Source organism: Kogia breviceps, chromosome 7 (genome assembly GCF_026419965.1).
Source record: "Kogia breviceps isolate mKogBre1 chromosome 7, mKogBre1 haplotype 1, whole genome shotgun sequence".
Lineage (NCBI taxonomy): Eukaryota > Metazoa > Chordata > Mammalia > Artiodactyla > Physeteridae > Kogia > Kogia breviceps.
Window position 1 is genome coordinate 82,133,614 of NC_081316.1, and position 21,929 is coordinate 82,155,542.

At 37.8% G+C, this 21,929-nt stretch overlaps 1 protein-coding gene across 2 annotated transcripts in view; it reads right to left on the bottom strand.

Annotated features, from left to right (window-relative positions):
- RAB6A (RAB6A, member RAS oncogene family) overlaps positions 1-21,929 on the bottom strand; it is an 83,287-nt gene that overhangs the window by 11,259 nt on the left and 50,099 nt on the right. For both annotated transcript variants that reach the window (XM_059069706.2, XM_059069707.2), the window contains exon 6: positions 13,897-13,990. In XM_059069706.2, coding sequence (XP_058925689.1) covers positions 13,897-13,990 — 94 coding nt within the window. The remainder of the gene's footprint in view (positions 1-13,896; positions 13,991-21,929) is intronic.

Here is a 21,929-nt window from a genome sequence, read left to right on the forward strand (position 1 = left end):
AAATCATTGTTGCTACCAGTTCTTACCTTTATTATAAGATTAACTAAGTATTTTATAAGCAAGAGGATATTCCATTCTTCAAAGAGTAAGCTAAGTTAACCAGTTCCATCAACATACAGAACATTTTCCATTATGAAAGTAATCTTTGTACTGTAAGGGTAGGGAGTGTTTTATACACCACTACAATTCTCATATGATGAGTGCTCAGTATTTGTTAACTTTGATTTTTTGCTAGATCTCTTTTAATTTTGGTAGTCTAGCATTTCTTAAATGATAGGTTATTTTATTACCGGTTTTTTCTTTTCTTTTCTTTTTTTTTTTTTTTTTTTTCCAATCAGTTCTTAATGGATCTTTCTGCTTTCCACCCTTACCCTTTTACGGTCTATTTTTCACAGAGCAGCCAGTGATTTCTTTTAAATCCTAAATCAGATCATGTCAAATCTTCCAACAGCTTCCTATCTTACTCAGAATAAAAGCCTAGAGCCTAAATCCTTGCTACAGCCTACATGGACTTAGACCTCTGTCCCCTAGAACTATCCCTCTGCAAGCTTATTTCCTAACACTTGCCCCCCTCCCTCACTCCACTCTAACTGAAACAGCCTTACTATTCCTTAAACATGCCAAGTACCTTTGAACTTGTTGCACTTGATGCTTGGAATGTTCTTCCCTAGATAAATAAACAACTTACTTCCTCAATTCCTTTAGATCTCTGTTCAAATATCACCTTATCAGAAAGGCTTTTCCTGATTACCTTTTACAAAACAGCAATATTTTAACCCTTTCACCAGTACTCTTTATCTCTTTGACCTTACTTTTACTTTTCTCCACAGCACTTATAACCTCATGAAGTATTATATTTTCATTTATGGCCTAACTTTCCATACTAGAATGTAAACTTCATAATGGTACGGACTTAGGATATTTTGCTCACTATTGTATATCCACTGACTATATCGTAACAGAATTAGGCATGTAGGAGGTGATCAACAAATATCTGATGAGTGAATTGACTTAATAAGAGCATGGTCAGGGACTTCCCTGGTGGTCCAGTGGGAAAGAACCTGCCTTACAATGCAGGGAAAGTGGGTTCGATCCCAGGTCAGGAAACTAAGATCCCATATACTGCGGGGCAACTAAAGCCTGTGTGCCACAAACACTGAGTGCGTGTGCCTCAACTAGAGCCTGTGTGCCTTAACCTACAGAGCCCATGCACCCTGGAGCCTGCGCGCCACAACTGGAAAGAGAAAACCTGCATGCCACAACTAGATGGAAGCCTGCGTGCCACAACGAAAGATCCTGCATGCCTCAACGAAGATCCCGCGTGCTGCAACTAAGACCCGATGCAGCAAAAAAAAAAAAAAAAAAAAAAATCTTTAAAAAATAAAATAAAAAAAGAGCATGGTCAATATAATAATTTCTCATTCAACCAGTTCATGTTCACCATGTATATGGCTTCCTGACATTTAGTGATATCCAAGTCCTACTGTGTTAGGGATATAAAGCACAAAAGGATAAATTAGGGGTATAGATAAACATTACATATTGTATGTAAAGTGCCTGGTAGGAAGACAACAAAGAAATGTCTTAAAGTTAATATTTATGATATAATATTTATACAATGCATAGTAGGTAGTCTTGTATTATATGTTAATTTCTCTTCTTCCTTGGAGTATCATCTTATCTATACAAATCAAATATATACCTCAAGGGTTTAGCTCTTTTTTTGTGGCTTTTAAAAAAAATAATCTTTTTAAAAATATTTATTTATTTGGTTGCATGGAGTCTTAGTTGCAGCAGGCAGGCTCCTTAGTTGTGGCTGATCAGCTCCTTATTTGTAGCTTGCAGCCTCCTTATTTGTGGCATGAGAGCTCCTTAGTTGAGGCGTCTGAACTCTTAGTTGCAGCACGCATGTGGGATCTGGTTCCCTGACCAGGGATCAAACCCAGGCCTCCTGCACTGGGAGCACAGAGTCTTATCCACTGCGCGACCAGGGAAGTCCCTTTTGCAGCATTTTTAAACAAAGCCTTCCTTGATCATCCTAACTGTATATGATCTTATTCATTTCTGCAACAAATATACCTTCTTGTGCCAGCATTCATTTTACATCTCAATAATTACTGTGGATCTTACTATCTTGTAGCATTTCCTATGCATTTATCATGTACTACCTACCTTTCACTGCATAGTTTTCATGAGAATGTAATTCTTCTCTTCAACTGTAAGTTTTTTTGAAGTCAAGAACCATATTTTACATAACTTTATGCTCTCCAAAGAACCTACAGCGGTCTTACATATTGTAGGCACTTGATACAGGTGGAATAAGGTATGTGATAAAGTATAAGATTAAGACCTGCTATGAGCCAAGAACTGTGGTTGACATGGGACTCAGTGGTGTAGGAAAGACACCATCCCTACCAATGCTTAAAATAAATATGTTTTCTCAGAAGGTATAAAATAATTTTCATTCACGTGTGTGCACATACACACATGACTCCACTGTGAATGGTACACAAGTTTTCACTGACTTGTTAGTGCTGATGCCCATCAGCTACCATTAATTTCTCACAAAGTCCTCCCTTCTCTTTCGAATGAATCTTTTTCTTCTGATAAGCACAGATGATTCTAGAAGTTAAAGATCAAGGAGTGTTTTAGTTCCTATTCCATTTTCCAGTACTGTAAAATTAGAGAATATAATAAGAAGGGTGACACCCACACACTAAATACTTCACTAAAAGAATGTACTAATTCGCAGATGAAAAATGAGGTGGAGCCTTAAATAATCACCTTATCAATACCATTTCCTTCAGCAATTTAAACACCAGACAACTTTCATAAAGAAAGCAATATTATTGCTTTTTTAAAAACAAATTTAGAAAATTAAAGGGTAAATTTTTCTTAGGCTGTCTTTTTATGAAATATTGAAAGGATAAAAGTCACTATTTAAATATCCTATATACTACAAGTGATCATGTTAGATTATTATTATATATTCTAGTTCTAACCCTGATAGTTTTCATTTAAAAACTACAAAATATTCTTTAAGACAGAAACAAGATTTTAGGGTTAAATGCTTAAACCAGACTAAAGAGCAAAAGGTTTTAAGCAAAGAACATCTTTAAATAAGAAAAAGTAGGGGCTTCCCTGGTGGCGCAGTGGTTGGGAGTCCGCCTGCCAATGCAGGGGGCGCGGGTTCGTGCCCTGGTCCGGGAGGATCCCGTGTGCCACGGAGCGGCTGGGCCCGTGAGCCGTGGCCGCTGGGCCTGCGCGTCCGGAGCCTGTGCTCCGCGATGGGAGAGGCCACGGCAGTGAGAGGCCCGCATACCGCAAAAAAAAAAAAAAAAAAAAAAAAAAGAAAAAGTAGCCATATTGGGTAGGAATAAATTTATTTTAAGCCAAAGTTCTCAGGCATTAAGGTCCAATTACGTGAACCACGGTTAGACATTAAATGATGCATTAGTGAAATCTCTCCTAGAATTGTTTAAAAAGGAAAACGAGCAATAGAGAAAGCCCATTTTAAGCTTTTATTATATATATTATAATCTAGTACATGAGCGAGTGGTGAGGAGGAATCCAATTAGCAGATAATTAAAAAGACATCTCTGTACATGTAATGTACAACTAGATGGTACCTTCAGTACTGATATACATGTCTTATATACAGAAAGACTTCTGTGTACCTCTTGGTGAACAGGCATGATTATGTCAAATAAAATAAGTACAATGCACAATCATCAAAAGTAACTGCATTTTGCAAACACATGGCTGAACAAACATACACAATGCTTACTTAACAGCTCGTTAAGACTGTGACTCTCAATGTTTTCTAAGAGTGTGACTGGACTGTAAATTTTACCTGTTAAATTTTTGAATACCAGCACCATTTCTGAATTATGACTGACCTATAACAAAAACTCAGAAGGAATTTGAGATTATTTCTTCATAATCACTTCTGCTGATATGTGTTACTGACCAAATAATTTAATTCAAAAACCTACTTACATTAACCTTAGATAAGCAATAACATACAGAAATCAGGAATTCTGTATGGAACTGTGGAACAAACTGGTCTTCTATATTAAATAAAACTAAGTATGTACATGCTTAATAGTCTCAGTTATTTCATTTATCAGATATTTTAATTTTTACCCCATAACTTCAATACAGACTCCAGTTTTGGTAACAGCAGCGTAGCTTATATAGGACTAACACTTTTGCAGATAGCATTTACTAACTGTGGACAACAACTGTTTGAAGGCTCTCAAGAGCAACAAAAAGCAGATACAAACTAGGAGGAATTCACACTAGAAGGGAACCCACACTCACTGGGTGAGGGTCACCTTTATACAGGTTTTCCCAAGAGCCAATCCTAGTTTGTACAATATGGGCTGGTTAGAACTCAAGCAGAAAACTAGAGTTTTACAGGTTTGAGGTGTCAACTGACTGCGAGAGTGGCTGTATTAAGGAAGAAAATAACAAAAAGGAGGGAGCCAAGAGTAGGAGCCCTAAAATCTACACATAAAATTCCTGAAAATCCTCAGTTAACTCTTTAATGGTACATTAAATGTAGGAGAGATTCCAAGGAGCCCATCTGAAAGCAACAGCTAGAAGGCTGAAAGAAATGAGCAGAGATTTCAGCTACTGCCTGCTCCAGGGATACAGTTTAGAGTTTCAATCCCACCAAGATAGAAAAGCTTGATAAACATCTCAGGCTTTCTGCAGATCCACCCAAACAACGCATAACTTCAAGACTCCACAAGTTCATGGTGATCAGCCAGCAATATACAACCTGCCATAGTACAACCCAGAATTTAGCAGAGAGAAATAACAGAAACCAGAGTCTCTATGCATACACAATGCCAACCATACAAACAAAAATTACTAGACACACATAAAATAAAATAAAAAAAAAAAACGCAGAAAAACCTAAACTAGAGGCAAGAGAAAAAGTAAATAGCGAATAGAAATAGACTCTGAATTGACCCAGATGTTGGAATTAGCAGACAAGAATTTCAAAGCAATTACTATAAATATGTTCAAGAATTTGAAGGTAACAATGACCATAATGATTGAACAGATGGGGAATTCCATAAATGAAAAAAATCTAGGACTGAATTACAATATCTGAAATAATAAATTTACTGGATGGACTTAACAGTTTAAATATAGCAGAAAAAGGATCAGTAAACTTGAAGACACATCAATAATAATACCTAATCTGAAAAGAAAAAGAGGGAAAAAATATCAAAAACATGAGAAAAAGCCTCAGTGACCAGGGGGCATGGGTAATATCAAGCCATCTAACAGATGTGCCACTGGTATTCCAGGAGAGAGAAGAAAATGGGGCAGAAAAAATACTTTAAAACAACACATTACAGGGACTTCCCTGGTGGCGTAGTAGTTAAGAATCTGCCTGTCAATGCAGGGGACATGGGTTTGAGCCCTGGTCCAGGAAGATCGCATATGCCGTGGAGCAACTAAGCCCGTGCGCCACAACTACTGAGCCTGCGCTTTAGAGCCCGTGAACCACAACTACTGAGCCTGCGTACCACAACTACTGAAGCCTGTGAGCCTAGAGCCTGTGCTCTGCAACAAGCCACCGCGATGAGATGCCCATGCACCACAATGAAGAGTAACCCCCGCTTGCCGCAACTAGAGAAAGCCCATGCGCAACGAAGACCCAACACAGCCAAAAACAAACAAACAAATAAATAAATAAAATTTTGAAAAACCCACCAAAAAACAACACATTACAAACAGAGAATGATATAAATTAGCGTTCCCTTCTCATTAAAATCAATGGAAGCCAGAAGACAATCGAAAGGCGTCTTTAAAGTATTGGAAGAAAAAAATCTTTCAACCCTAAATTCAAAAACTAGCAAAACGTTCTTCAAAATTATTCTTCAAATGGCCTTTTGGAGTATATGAAAGCAGAGAGAATTTATGACCAGGATACCCCTATAAGAAACAGTAAAGAAAGTTATTTTGGCTAAAGAAAAATACCAGGTGAAACTCAGATCTATAATTAGGAATGAAGAGCACTGGAAATGATAAATATATGGATAAATAGAAAAGATTATCTTTTTTCTTAATTACTGTTTAAGGAAAAATTAAAATGTTTATTATGGAGGTTTATAATATATGTAAATATAAAATGTGACAATAACACCAAGGACAGTGTGCATAATTTCACATGAAATGGCATAATATTAACTCTAGTTTAACCCCTAAGCATCCACTAAAAAGGTTATGAAAAAATTTAGCTAAAGATCAAAAGAGGAATTAAAACACAATATAAAAATATCTGATTAAAACAAAAATGAAAGAGGGACAAGAAGAAAACAAAGAACAAATGGTAGACATAAGTCCTACTACATTAAATCTAAATAAACCAAACACTCCAATTAAAAGGCAGAGATTTTCATACTGGAGATAAAAAAAGGAAGATCCAACCATATGCCATCTACAAGAGACCCACTATACAAAGAAAAAGATGTACCAAGTGAACAATAAACAATTAGAGGCTGGTGCGGCCATATTAAGATCAGATAAAGAAAAGTAATATTATTAGAGATAAAGAGCAGTATTTCTTAACATTAAAAAAGTCAACACATTAGGAGGACAGTTAACAATGCTAATGTGTATGCACCCCAAAACAGAACTTCAAAACACATGAAGTAAAAGCTGACAGAACTAGGGAATTCCCTGGTGTCCAGTGGTTAGGACTCTGCTCTCACTGCCAAGGGCCTGGGTTCAGTCCCTGGTCCGGGAACTAAAATCCTGCATGGCGAAGGAGAAAAAGAAAAAAGCTGACTGAACTATATACAAAACACATGATACAAATATTGTTGTTGTAGATTTTAATACCCCCTTCTCAGTAACTAACTGAACTACCCTCCAAAATTACTAAGGCTATCTAATATTTGAACAAGGCTATCAACTGTGCTATCTAAGATTTGACCTCATTTATATTATTTATAGAACGCTGTATCTGACAACTGCAGAAAGACATTTTTTTCCAGTGCACATGGAACATTCACCAAGACAGGCGACATGTTAGGCCATAAAACAAGTCTCAATAAATTACAAATGACTGAAATGTTACAGAGTATATTCTCTGATCACAACAGAATTAAATTAGAAGCCATAACAATAAAATATCTAGAAATGTCCCAAATATTTGGAAATTAAACAACATATTTCTATATCTTTATTAGTGTGGTCATTACATTTATATATACTTTTAACAAAATTCATCTAATTGTAAACTCAAGATGTGTGCATTTCACTAAACATAAATGTTTATCTCAATAAATGGAAAAAAAAGTTCAATAAAAGTTTAGTGGAATTAAAAGAAACTCAATGTATCTATATCTAAGTTGTAGTCAAATTACTGAATGAAGGACAATTCCCCATGTAACCTAGATTTTCTAAGCTTGTTCAGTCCAGCTTAAAAAATACTTAAGACAGACTCAAGCTCATTAAATACAGTATATTATTCCTTCATTCAATGAACATTTACTGAGTTCAGTCTAATGGGAGGCAGAATTGACAAAAAACTTCAATATTAAAAGTAAAAAACGGTGCTACTACAACAGATAGGAAAAGCACTTAATCTAAATTTGATTATGTTTAAACTGAGTTTTTAATTACAAATAGCAGACAGGGAAGAAGTAGTGTTTTAGAAAGAAGGACAATCACAAACAATGGAAATGTGAGAACACAGTAAACTTGGGGCACTTTAAGAAGTATTGTATGGGTATGTAGTGGCCAAAGAACAGGATAGTGATGTATGAAGGAGCCAGATCAAAGATTCTGAACAGCAGGGTGTAGCATACTAAGGAGTTTGCTTAAAATTCAGGATAAAACTCATAGATGTAACCTAAGCAGATATGAGGCAGGAGACAGATGGGCTCCAGGCTAGGCATTTATAACTGGCCTCCTGTTTACATTTCTTAGGGCAAGAAAAAGATGGGCTTCAGGCTGGACACTTAAGATTAGCCTCCTATGTGCATTTCCTGAGACAGGAGATAGGTGGGCTCCAGGTTAGACATTTACAAAAAGCCTCCTGTTTGTACTTCAAAGTAGAAATAACAGAAACAGGGTAAATAGCCAGGCTTTGTCTCCTGAGGACACTTTAAGATAACAGTCATGGCAGGAACAGAGAGGGGCTAAACCCTGTCTGAGTAAAATTTCAAGAGGTCATATATTTCCCACCCTTGGGGCAAGGGGGACATTGCACATGCGCAGAAAAGCTCCTTGTGGGTCAAAAAGGAGGGGTCACCACCGCAGAATAGGTGATGCTAAGGTCCCCCCATAGGCCTCTGGGCTGGAATCCATCTAGGATAAAAGTTGCACACACATGTTGGGGAGGGTCCTAGGGCACGTCAGGTTTTTAAAAAGAAACCAGGTAATTGGCCAAAGGTAAACAAAGACCCAGAAGAACTGCCCTATATAAATGACTTAAGTCCCTCTTTACTGCACTCCTTCTCATTAGGGAGGACGCCCACACCCTTTCTCTCTGAGTGTGTGTCTCTGCCTTGTTTCTGTCTTAACTAAACTGTTTCTCTGTGTGCTCTTACACTTGTCATGCTCTGCCTTTAATAATAAACTTTGCATTTTTTAAGGCCTTATGTATTTATTGCAAAATAGTTCCTGAGAAAGGCTGCACCAATAATTTAACATGAGGAATTAACTAAAATGAGGAAATTTCCTCATCTTCTTGCCAATTATGGGTTCTTGCAATTTTTATAATTTTTGCCAATTTTTTGGCCCAAATGAATATATCATCAACATTTAACTTGCTTTTGATTACTACAAGGGTTCATTTTTTAAAAATAGATATTTATTGGAGTATAATTGCTTCACAATACTGTGTTAGTTTCTGTTGCACAACAACACGAATCAGCCATATGCATACACATGTCCCCGTATCCCCTCCTTCTTAAGCCTCCCTCCCATCCTCCCTATCCCATCCCTCTAGGTCATTGCAAAGCACCTTTGCACCTGTTTTTACAGTTTTTGCCTCCTTGAAACATTTTTGCTTTCAAATGGAGGCAAGAGCCAGGGGAACTTTGCTTCTAGCCTCTATCCGCTGGTGGACTTTGATTCCTGGTTTTCACCCAGGTTACCCAGGTTCAATTCTTGGGCAGGGAACTCAGATCTCACTTCAAGACACCGCTCATTGCTGCCTCTCCAAGATCAGATCTGCATTTTAAAACAATACTTTGGTAGCAGGATGGAGAGTAAACTAAAGCAGTGCAAGGTTGGAGGCCGACACCAGTTAATAAGCTATGGTAGCAGGCAAGGCAATAGACAAGGGCCTTAATACAGCAATGGAAAAGTAGAATCAATAAGACTTGGTATCTAAATGACTAGTTCTAAGTTGTGAATACAAGCAAATCACAAGAGCTTCTGGGTTTCACTACATTTGTCCTCCTACTTTATGAAGACACATTTTTGACACTCAGATACATGACATTTAATTCCCTGTAATCTGAATTTGGCTTCTACAAAAGATTGAGCAGTTTGAGTGTAGTAAGCCTGTCTTCTGTATGGAATCAATACTTGTTCAAACAATTATCAAACTGAACAGATCTGACATACTTGCCAAACCATCTCTACGGCTTCCTGTGTCTTTTTACAAAGTACAGTTTGCCTTTGAAATTCCCTGGGATTCTTATTAAAAATGTAGACTTTAGGACACTAGTCTAGACTTACTGATCAATATCCAGGAGTCATGCCTCAGGAACCAGTATATAAACATTCAGATAACTATTATGTACATTAAAGTTGAGAACCATTAAACAATTCTCTAATCCTAGGAGATATTCCTAGGTACAATTTGCCATTCTAAAACCTCTATCCTTTCTTATCTTTGGATATAAGGTATTCTACTCTCTACCAAAGACAGCAAGGTGGAGGAAAAATACATTTAGCCTCAATGGTAAACTGTACGGGTTTCAAAAACATCTGTCTTGGAGAAAACTTGTCACAATTTTCTTCCCTATTGCCAAAGTTTCCAATGGCATGGTAAACATTAGATTTGCAAAATAAGCACTGAACGCCAACCACACAAGGTGCATTGTCCAGAGTCAAGAACTGGGAAATGGTTATTTGGTAGATTTGATTTAGATTTTACTTAGGAAAATTTGAATTTTTCTATATAGCTAATATATCAAGTGGTATCAAAGGTTTTTTTTTTTTAAACACTGGGGTGATTTGTAGTGCAACTAAAAGAAAAAAGACACTTCTTCCATTTCTGGTCATTTAAATAATTAAGTTTTTTAAATGATACTGTAGTTAATTAGTTCTTAAGCTCCTTTATAAAAACTGATTCAAGGAATAGACAATCTATAAAAAATATGATTTATTTCTTAGCTAATACTTAAAATCAGTCAGTAATTTTCACATATGACAAATGTATTCACACATGACAGAAATGTATTCTATATGATGAACTATTGACAGTTAAAAGGGGAAGATTTTTTAACCTGTTATTTAAATGTGCTTATTAATGTCAGATTTTAATTCTCTTTTGGTTTCATTATCTCATGGGTATGTGGGGGTCCCAGTATTTCTTTATTCCTTAACTAAATTACATGAGTTGACAAAGCATACATCTTTGAAATAAAATTCTAATATACTGTGGTACTCTGTGGTACTCTCTATAAAATAAAAAGTAATGGTTTTTGTGAGTTAAGAAGGAAGCTACGGGACTTCCCTGGTGGCGCAGTGGTTAAGAATCTACCTGCCAATGCAGGGGACACAGGTTCGAGCCCTGGTCCAGGAAGATCCCACATGCTGTGGAGCAACTAAGCCTGTGCACCACAACTACTGAGCCTGTGCTCTAGAGCCCACATGCCACAACTACTGAAGCTTGCACAGGGCTTCCCTAGTGGCGCAGTGGTTGAGAGTCCGCCTGCCGATGCAGGGGACACGGGTTCATGCCCCGGTCCGGGAAGATCCCACATGCCGCGGAGCGGCTGGGCCCGTGAAGCATGGCCGCTGAGCCTGCGTGTCCGGAGCCTGTGCTCTGCAATGGGAGAGGCCACAACGGTCAAAGGCCGCGTACCGCAAAAAAAAAAAAAAAAGAATGAAGCCTGTACACCTAGCATGCTCCACAACAAGAGAAGCCACTGCAGTGAGAAGCCCGTGCACCACAACAAACACTACTACCCCTGCTTGCCGCAACTAGAGAAAGCCTGCGCACAGCAATGAAGACCCAATGCAGTCAAAATTTAAAATATAAATACATAAATTTATTTAAAAAATAAAAAGAAGGAAGCTACAAAAAATTAAAAGGCAGATCTATTCCAAAGTTTGAAAACAGTAATTTTGGTCACATTTATATTTAAAAAATAATAAAATCAAGTCCCAGTAGAATCAGGGACATGTTCAAACATATCATCTAAATAAGGAGAAATAATAAAGTAGCAAATGGATTTTGAATTCAGGATAAGACTGTTTTGTAAAAGAAGTCTCTCTTCATTACCAATGGCTAGCAATATCTGTCTGTATGGGTCAGGCTTTTAGGAAAAATTACATGCCTAGTGATGAAAATGTTCTAAAATCGAATTATGATGATGGCTGCACAATGATGTAAACTCACTAAAAATAACTGAATCATACACTTAAAACAAGTGAATTTTGTGGTATGTAAATTATATCTCAATAAAGCTGTTAAAAAATTATGTGCTTATAAAATAACAAATGAATGACATACCCCACATTCTTAACATCCTAGGAGTTATCTAAACTTGGAAGCAATTAAATGTCATGAAGATACTGGTGCCTACTGTATGCTGATGATTTCGGAGCTTCTAAACCTATGAGATTACTTAGGGTCAGGACTAGGGGGCCATAGCAACCCTTTCTTTAGACATTAACCCAGACTGAAAGATGTCCTGGAGAAGGCCATATTCTAATATATAAGCAACTATTTCATATCCTTATCAAAATGTCTATAATAGAGAAGGCTAGATGAAGCTACCATTGCTTTGTCTTAGAACAGTGACATACGATAATATTATGGCAACTTCTATTTTTCAAACCCTTCTTTTTTTTATTTTTTTATTTTTTTAATTTTTTTGCGATACGCGGGCCTCTCACTGTTGGGGCCTCTCCCGTTGCGGAGCACAGGCTCCGGACGCGCAGGCTCAGCGGCCATGGCTCACGGGTCCAGCTGCTCCGCGGCATGTGGGATCTTCCCGGACCGGGGCACGAACCCGTGTCCCCTGCATCGCAGGCGGATTCTCAACCACTGCGCCACCAGGGAAGCCCCCAAACCCTTCTTTTAAAATTAATTTTTATTGGACTATAGTTGCTTTACAATGTTGTGTTAGTTTCTTGCTGTACAGCAAAGTGAATCAGTCATACATATACATATATCTACTCTTTTTTAGATTTCCTCCCCGTTTAGGTCACAACAGAGCATTGAATAGAGTTCCCTGTGCTATATAGTAGGTTCTCATTAGTTATCTATATTATACATAGTAGTGTATATATGTCAATCCCAATCTTCCAATTCATCCTACCCTACTCAAACTCTTTAATAAATTCCAAATACATGGTGGGCAGGTCTGAGAATATATAATTTTGATGGGAGAGCTATTTTCAATATAATGTGGTAAGTTCTGACAGTGGTTTCACAGGAGTCAAGGATCTATGGAAACACAGAAGAGAGTCATGTATCACTAAATGATAATACCTAGATGATAATACCTGGAGGTATGGTGGAGAAAGTCAGAGAAAATGTCTCTAAAGAGCTGACATCTAAACTGAAACTTAAAAGGATGACTAGGCATCAGTCAGGAAAGAAGAAAATGAGTATTCTAAGCAAACAGAACAAAGCATGAACAAAGATATGGAGCCATGAAACAGTATACTAGGAGGAGGGAATTAGTGACAATTCAGTATTACTTACATATGTTTCAAGGCAAAGAGAGATGGGATGACCAAAAATGAAAACAATATAGAGAATTTTTCATAAAGCTCTGCTTATTCAGTTTCAAGGATTTTACTTTACCCCTCTACTGATAATGTAGAATTTAAAAAATAATTTATTGGGAGGTAAATCCTATAAATCTGGGACCACTACTCTATATGACATGTAGCCCTGAAGAAGTTTTTGGATACCCCATCTTTTAGAAAGCAGTTTGACAATGTGAGATCTCCCCATATTTTCCTATCCCCAAAACACTCCTGGTATAAACTCTGTTAAAACACCAGCAAGGGCTTCCCTGGTGGCGCAGTGGTTGAGAATCCGCCTGCTGATGCAGGAGACACGGGTTCGTGCCCTGGTCCGGGAAGATCCCACATGCCGCGGAGCAACTAAGCCCGTGAGCCATGGCCGCTAGGCCTGCGCATTCGGGGCCTGTGCTCCGCAACAGGAGAGGCCACAACAGTGAGAGGCCCGCATACAGCAAAAAAAAAAAAAAAAAAAAAAACACCAGCAATTTATTAAGGACAAAGTAACCAGAATGTATTTTTACAACAAGCAAAATACCATGCCTGAAAGCAAATACATGCTTTATCATAATCTTACTATCAAACACTAAAATAAGGAAAATTTACCTTGAAAAAATGCAGTTGGGATGTAGTCAGTGTATTGTGAGTTTACAACCTAGCAATCATCTTATAATCATAATCTTGTAATCAAAATGAAATATGTGTCCTATGAACAATCTGAAAAGTTTGGCAAGTCTTTTCTCTTTTTCCCAAACTATGCCACATTTAGATTTTTCACTGTTCATTGTGATATGTCGCTAATTCATGAGGCCTGCTATTGCCAAGTGGAAGAAAATCTTACACTAGAGAATAGAAAACTCACACAATTATTTTATAATATATTTTTTCAATTTGATAATCTCAACTCACCCATACTGAAAAAATACTTACCTGCTTTACATTATATCCTGCTTTTGCACTAGTTTCAATAAACATTACATTCAGCTCTTTGGCTTTCCTCTCTCCTTCCTCAATTGACACTTGCCTGTAGAAAATAAAAAAGATAAATTCATCTTTTTGAAAGATAATGATATAAAGATTATAAACCAGGTTCTGAAAAAAACTTTTCTTGATATGGTGCTGGTTATACAGGCAAAACTAGTTTGAAAAGTTATCAAGCTGCAATACACTTGAAATTTGTGCACTTAGGTCAGAAAGAGAAAGACAAACACCATACGACATCACTTATATGTGGAATTAAAATATGACACAAATGAACTTTTATGAAACAGAAACAGACTCACAGACATAGAGAACAAACTTGTGGTTGCTGGGGGTGGGCAGGGATGAAGTGGGTGTTTGTTAGCAGATGCGAACTAGTATATAGAGAATGGATTAAACAACAAGGTCCTACTGTATGGCATAGAGAACTATATTTAATATTCTATGATAGACCATAATGGAAAAGAATATATAAAAGAATGTATATATATGTATAACTGAATCACTTTGCTGTACAACAGAAATTAACACATTGTAAATCAACTGTACTTCAATAAAAAAAAATCTGTGCACTTCTGTGTGTATGCTATATCTAACCAAATGTTTTTATAAAGGCATTTTTTCAAAAAAATTTTATTTATTTATTTATTTATGGCTGTGTTGGGTCTTCGTTTCTGTGAGAGGGCTTTCTCTAGTTATGGCAAGCGGGGGCCACTCTTCATCGCGGTGCACGGGCCTCTCACTATCGCGGCCTCTCTTGTTGTGGAGCACAGGCTCCAGATGCACAGGCTCAGTAATTGTGGCTCACGGGCCTAGTTGCTCCGCGGCATGTGGGATCTTCCCAGACCAGGGCTCGAACCTGTGTCCCCTGCATTGGCAGGCAGATTCTCAACCACTGCGCCACCAGGGAAGCCCTATAAAGGCGTTTTTTAATGATTTGCTTTTACCTGCTGAGCTCATCTTGTATTTTTTTTTTTTTTTTTAAATTTTTTTTCGCGGTACGCGAGCCTCTCACTGTCGTGGCCTCTCCCGTTGCGGAGCACAGGCTCCGGACGCGCAGGCTCGGCGGCCATGGCTCACGGGCCCAGCCGCTCCGCGGCACGTGGGATCCTCCCGGACCGGGGCACGAACCCGCGTCCCCTGCATCGGCAGGCGGATTCTCAACCACTGCACCACCAGGGAAGCCCCATCTTGTATTTTTTTAATTTTAAAAATCTTAATAGCATGCTATTTTCTCTTAGCTTTAGCATTTAGCTTTGTGATTAAAAACTTTTATGTAAAATAACTTTTTATGGCTAGACAATTTGTCAATTTACTACCATAATTTATGTTACCAGTCTCAAACTGTTAGAAATGTATGTTGTTTTCAAATTTTATTGGGATGGCCAAAAAGTTCATTCGGGCAGGGGACATGGGTTCGAGCCCTGGTCTGGGAAGATCCCACATGCCGCGGAGCAACTGGACCCGTGAGCCACAATTACTGAGCCTGCGCGTCTGGAGCCTGTGCTCCGCAACAAGAGAGGCCACAATAGTGAGAGGCCCGTGCACCGCGATGAAGAGTGGCCCCCGCTTGCCACACTAGAGAAAGCCCTCGCACAGAAACGAAAACCCAACACAGCCATAAATAAATAAATAATTTAAAAATAAAAAGTTCATTCGGGGTTTTCCATAAGATGTTATGGAAAACCCCGAATGAACTTTTGGCCAACCCAATACACTACTGTGAAAAATGTTGCTATGAACATCTTTGTGCTTTGTGACTTTGGATAATTTCTTTAGGTTGGATTTTTTGGATTTCTACAAGTGGAACAAGTGAGTCAGATTAGTACTTCTTTTACAGGGAATTTTGTAGTACATCATAATTAGCTGTGTCTCTCAAGCTGTGAGCTCTTCAGGTGCAGGACTAACCCGTTTATCTTGGTGTTCCTAGCGCCTAGCAATCACATAGGTGTTTAATAAATATGTAACTATTCTAATTAAATGGGTCTAAACCATCAGCTGATAAATTCTGCTTCCTACAACACAGAACACCAAAGCAATGAAAGAGAATTTCTACAAGCGCCCACCACATCTATCCTCCAATCTACCTATGTGTGTGCCCTTTATATTCTACGTCTAATCCTACTACTATGGAGGAACTGCCCTTATTCCCCAAACTTATACCTATGTACTAGATTCCACTGTCTTCTTGTTTACAAGATGTTATTCTTGATTTCTCCACTCTCTAAAAACAAAATTATTCTTTCTTAAAAAATTTATTTATTTATTTATTTATTTTTGGCTGTGTTGGGTCTTCGTTGCTGTGCATGGGGCTTTCTCTAGTTGTGGTGAGCAGGGGCTACTATTTGTTGCGGTGAGCAGGTTTCTCATTGTCGTGGCTTCTCGTTGCAGAGCGTGGGCTCTAGGCGTGCAGGTTTCAGTAGTTGTGGCACATGGGCTCAGTAGTTGTGGCTTGCGGGCTCTAGAGCTCAGGCTCAGTAGTTATGGTGCACAGGCTTAGTTGCTCCACGGCACATGGGATCTTCCTGGGCCAGGGCTCAAACCCGTGTCCCTTGCATTAGCAGGCAGATTCTTAACCACTGTGCCACCAGGGAAGCCCCCAAATTATTCTTATATATAACAATGCAACTATTAATGCTTTACTACATCTGTTTGTTTTAGCCACCTATTCTCTATGCATTTGTGTATAAATTTTAAAAAAAACAAACATTTTTTTTCTTAACTTGACAGTAAGTTGACAATCAGCAGCAGACCTTTAGGCCCAAACACAAACACTTCAGAGTGTGAATTTACTAAAAACAATTATTTCAGATGCCCTAAAACTTACTCCTTGGACCTCTTCTCTATCTACAATTACTCTCTTGGCAATCCCATGCAGTCTCACGGTTTTAAATACCACCTATATGCTGATGCCTCTCAAACTTATATATCTAGCCTGGACTGCTGCTCTGAACTCCAGACTCATATATCCAACTGCCTACCTGACATTTAATTATCAGGATATCTAATAGCCATTATACATTTAAAATCACCAAAAGCTGAAGTCATGATATTCCCTCCCAAACTGTCTCTTTATGCAGTCTCTCCTATCTCAGTTAATGACAGTTACTCAGGCCAAAAATCTAGCTGTCATCCTTGACTCCTCCTTCCCCCACATCCCATATTCCATCCATCTGTATGCATTCCATCAACTGCATCAGTATATCCAGACAGTTCTATCTTCAAAATAATATCTGAATTTGACTATTGGTCACCACAAAAGCTACCACTATCCTGGTCCAAGTCATCATCATTTCTTGCTTGGAATAAAGACTAGATTAGCCTCCTCTCTGCTACCCTTATGTATTTTCAACAGAGCAAACAGTGACTTATGAAAAGCTACTTCTCTACTCAAACCCTCCAATCTCATTTGGAAAGTCTTTACTTTGCCCTACATGACCTGGCCTTCATTTTATTTTCTGGTTTTGTTTTAATTTAACCTCACTGCCTACTACTCTTCATCATTCTCTTTACCAGCTATGTAGGCCTCCTTGCTGTCTCTCAAAAAAGCTAAGTGTATTCCCAACTCAGTGATTTTGTATTTTCTGAGCTCTCTGCCTAAGGCCTTTATCTCCTCAAGATCTCTGTACAGTTAACTCCCTTACTTCCTTAGTGTCTTTACTCAGTCACCAGTCATATTCTTAGGGAGGTCTCCTACTGCTATTCCATCTAACATGACAAACTTGCCCTTAACATTTCATATTCCCTTTCCCCTACTTATTTTCACCCTTAGCATGTATTACTACGAAACATACTATGTTTTCTTTGTTTGTTTATTTATTGCTGCACTGGGTCTTAGTTGCATGCGGGCTTTCTCTAGTTGTAGCAAGCGGGGGCTACTCTTTGTTGTGGTGCATGGGTTTCTCACTGCGGTGGCTTCTCTTGTTGCAGAGCATGGGCTCTAGGCACATGGGCTTCAGTAGTTGTATCACGCGGGCTCAGCAGTTGTGGCTCGTGGGCTCTAGAGCACAGGCTCAGTAGTTGTGGCGCAGGGGCTTAGTTGCTTCACGGCATGTGGGATCTTCCCGGACCAGGGCTTGAACCTGTGTCCCCTGAATTGGCAAGCAGATTCTTAACCACTGCGCCACCAGGGAAGCCCCAATACTCTGTATTTTTTGACTTATTTATTGTCTGGTTTATTCGTGGAATAAAAGTTCCTTGAACATTTGTCTTTTTTGTTCACTACTCTATCCTAGAGTGGCATTCTCTGAGACATAAGTGATACTCAACAAATACCTCCTGAATGAATGATTATTAGTCTGTAAATCCTACATGTGAAGAATTCCAGGCATAAATCCTAACTAGTTTATTAGACTATAAGTCACCCCCATAAAATGGTTGAAAGTTAGCTATAGCAATGTTCACAACTGTGGATTGAGGTTGTCAGAAGCACCTAGAAAGATTAATTAAAATAACTGAATCTGGAAGGAGGATCAAAAACATTAAAAATTTTAAGGTAGACCATGATCCTTTATAGCCAGAATCTTAAAAGAGATCTAATAAGCCATGTTTACCAAGTGATTCTCAGGTTTGAAACATCTGGGACTCACTGGGCCACAGGAGACATAAAGAATACTGAGAATCTAGGTGCTGAGACACGGAAACATATATTCTGGTCTTTCCTCCAAGTTTTCATGAAAAAATTATTTATTTATTTAAAGAATCAGGGCTTCCCTGGTGGCGCAGTGGTTGAGAGTCTGCCTGCCGATACAGGGGACACGGGTTCGTGCCCTGGTCCGGGAAGATCCTACATGCCGCAGAGCAGCTGGGCCCGTGAGCTGTGGCCGCTGAGCCTACACGTCCGGAGCCTGTGCTCTGCAGCAGGAGAGGCCACAACAGTGAGAGGCCCGTGTACCAAAAAAAAAAAAAAAAGGTCAATTTTAAAAATTTATTTGTTTTTGTCAATTTTATTTATTTATTTATTTTTGGTTCCATTGGGTCTTCGTTGCTGCACGTGAGCTTTCTCTAGTTGCAGCAAGCAGGGGCTACTCTTCGTTGTGGTGCACAGGGGCTACTCCTCGTCACGGTGTGTGGGCTTCTCAGCAGTGGCTTCTCTTGTTGCAGAGCACAGGCTGTAGGAGCACAGGCTTCAGTAGTTGTGGCACGCAGGATCAGTAGTTGTGGCTCACAGGGTCTAGAGTGCAGGCTCAGTAGTTGTGGCACACGGGCTTAGTTGCTCTGCGGCATGTGGGATCTTCCTGGACCAGGGATTGAACCCATGTCTCCTGCATTGGCAGGCAGATTCTTTACCACTGCGCCACCAGGGAAGTCCCCCCCAAAATATTTAATTGTCAAAGAAAGTGGTAAAGTCATTTAACTTTGAACTGTTTTTATTAAAACTTTTTTTTTCTGATTAAAAAAGTAATTTTTAAAAGACCAATCATTACAATAAACTCCTCTATAATCCCACTCTCTTCCCAAAGATAACTACAGTTAAGTTCATGTATGCTTATGCAGATTTGTTCTAGGCCAAAGGAAAGATATCTATATACATATACATATATATATATGTATATATATAGGATGGTGTGTGTATATATATATATTTTTAAAACAAAAAGGATTCATGTATACACACTGACCAAGTTTTTTTTTTTTTTAAGCTTCACATATTAGACAGCAATAAATTCTTCTCATTTTTTTAGTGGCTAAAAGAATTTCATTTATAAAATGCTACTACAACTAGCAGTCATTTAGACTGATTTTAATTATTTAATATTATAAATAATGTAAAAATAATTCTTGTATGTTCATCTTTTCACATTTCTGTGGTATATCTGTGGAATAAGTTACTGGAGGTGGATTTGAGTCAATGAGTATTTTAAATACTAATACATTAAACCGTTTCCTCTAAAGATTATATTAGTTACATTTTCAGTGTTTGTTTATTCAGACTCTTGACGATACTGTGCATTATTAATCTTCCTAATAATGGCTAACCTAATAATGGCTAACCTAATAGGTGAATACGATCTTTATATTTATGCATTCAAACTTATCAATCTTTCCCTTTATGGCTTCAGGATTCCACGTCATGTTTATAAAAGGTCACCCACTCCCAAAAGATTTTCTTTTAATGCTTTTTTAAAAAATTTAAAACTTTTACTCATTTAAAAATTATTTTATTGGGAATTTGGGATTAACAGATACACACTACTGTGTGTAAAATAGAAAAACACCAAGGACCTACTGTGTAGCACAGGGAACTATATTCAATGTCTTGTAATAGCCTATAATGGAAAAGAATCTGAAAAAGGATAAATACATATATACATGTGTAACAGAATCACTTTGCTATACACCTGAAACACTGCAAATCAACTACACTTCAATTAAAAAAAAATCCTGCAACTATTACATTAAAATTTAAATAATAAAATAGATGACCCCCCCAATTATTTTAGTGGAACGAACAAAACTCTAATTATTTTATTTTTTTAAATTAAAAATTTTTTTTAAAGACTCTCAACTCTTTTAAATTTGAATAACTGAAGGGTGATAGTCTGGCAAAAATTACTGAGAAATATGGTAATTCTAAGGCAATGGACAAATATTACCTTAAAGAAAAATTATTGTAAACATAATTTAGATGTTTCTAGCATTTGTATACTCAAATATTATGCAATAAAAGAACAGATGCTTGTAAGCATCCTTTTAGATAACTCTGGCTATAAAGGGAAACAATTCAGATACACAATTTTTCTATTTAACAATGAAGATATCTAGCGAATCTCCACTAGAAGAATATATACCTATATGATCTTCAAATTCTCATACTGAAGATAAATAAAATAGTGAAAATTAATGATAGCAATTGATGTCCAAAAAATGATTTTCATAAAGAAAAGTTGAAATCATACGCTGAATTTACTTTTAAATTAGGAAAGACTTCCTTGCCAATTCCAAATGAGGTACCATGGCAGAAATGGGCTTAACATTTCATAAGTCTTTGAACATATTGGGTTTCTTTACAACATTTTAATTAATAGCAAAAGTTCATTACTAGAATTTCAGTATCCAACTAATGAATAAACAAATAATAAATAGTAAAAGCTTCAAATATTAAATAAATGGTCAAGACTATTTAAAGCAGAAAGAATATCCAGTAGATCACTTAGAAATGCTAAAGGCAGATATTCAAGCCACAGGTTCTACAGTGAATGTTAATACATTTTGCATCCTGTGACTTGAATATGTCTTTGCTCATTTGACTAAGGTATCACAATCAACCTATTCAGTTCAACCTCACAGTCTGGCTCAACCATACAATTAAAAAAAAAGAAAAGAAAAAACTACACCACTGAATTATAATGAATATTTATAAGAAGACTACCAAAAGAGTGTGCATTTAATCATTACGAATACTTTTTTAAAGATAGGATTTGTAAAACATTTTGTTCTTTAACAGAACACTGCTCATATTTATGAGCCCTAAAAAAATGCAAAATAGTTATCAGCTTCATGTGTAAACAATCTTGCACAAGAGTTATTTACAAATGAGCTTACACAAAAAATTTAGTTTCCTTTAAGGACTGAATTTAATGTGTTTGTTTTTTTTAAAAATAAATTTATTTATTTTATCTATTTATTTTTGGTTGCGTTGGGTCTTGCAGGCTTTCTCTAGTTGCAGTGAACAAGGGTTTACTCTTGGTTGCAGTGCGTGGGCTTCTCACTGGGGTGGCTTCTCTTGTTGCGGAGCACGGGCTCTAGGCATGCGGGCTTCAGCAGTTGTGGCACACAGGGCTCTAGAGTACAGGCTCAGTAGTTGTGGCGTACGCGCTTAGTTGCTCTGTGGCATGTGGGATCTTCCCAGACCAGGGCTTGAACCTGTATCCCCTGCATTGGCAGGCAGATTCTTAACCACTGCGCCACCAGGGAATCCCTAACGTGTGTTTTATTGTGTGTGTGTGTGGAGAGGGGGGGGCGCTCAGCTTGCAGGATCT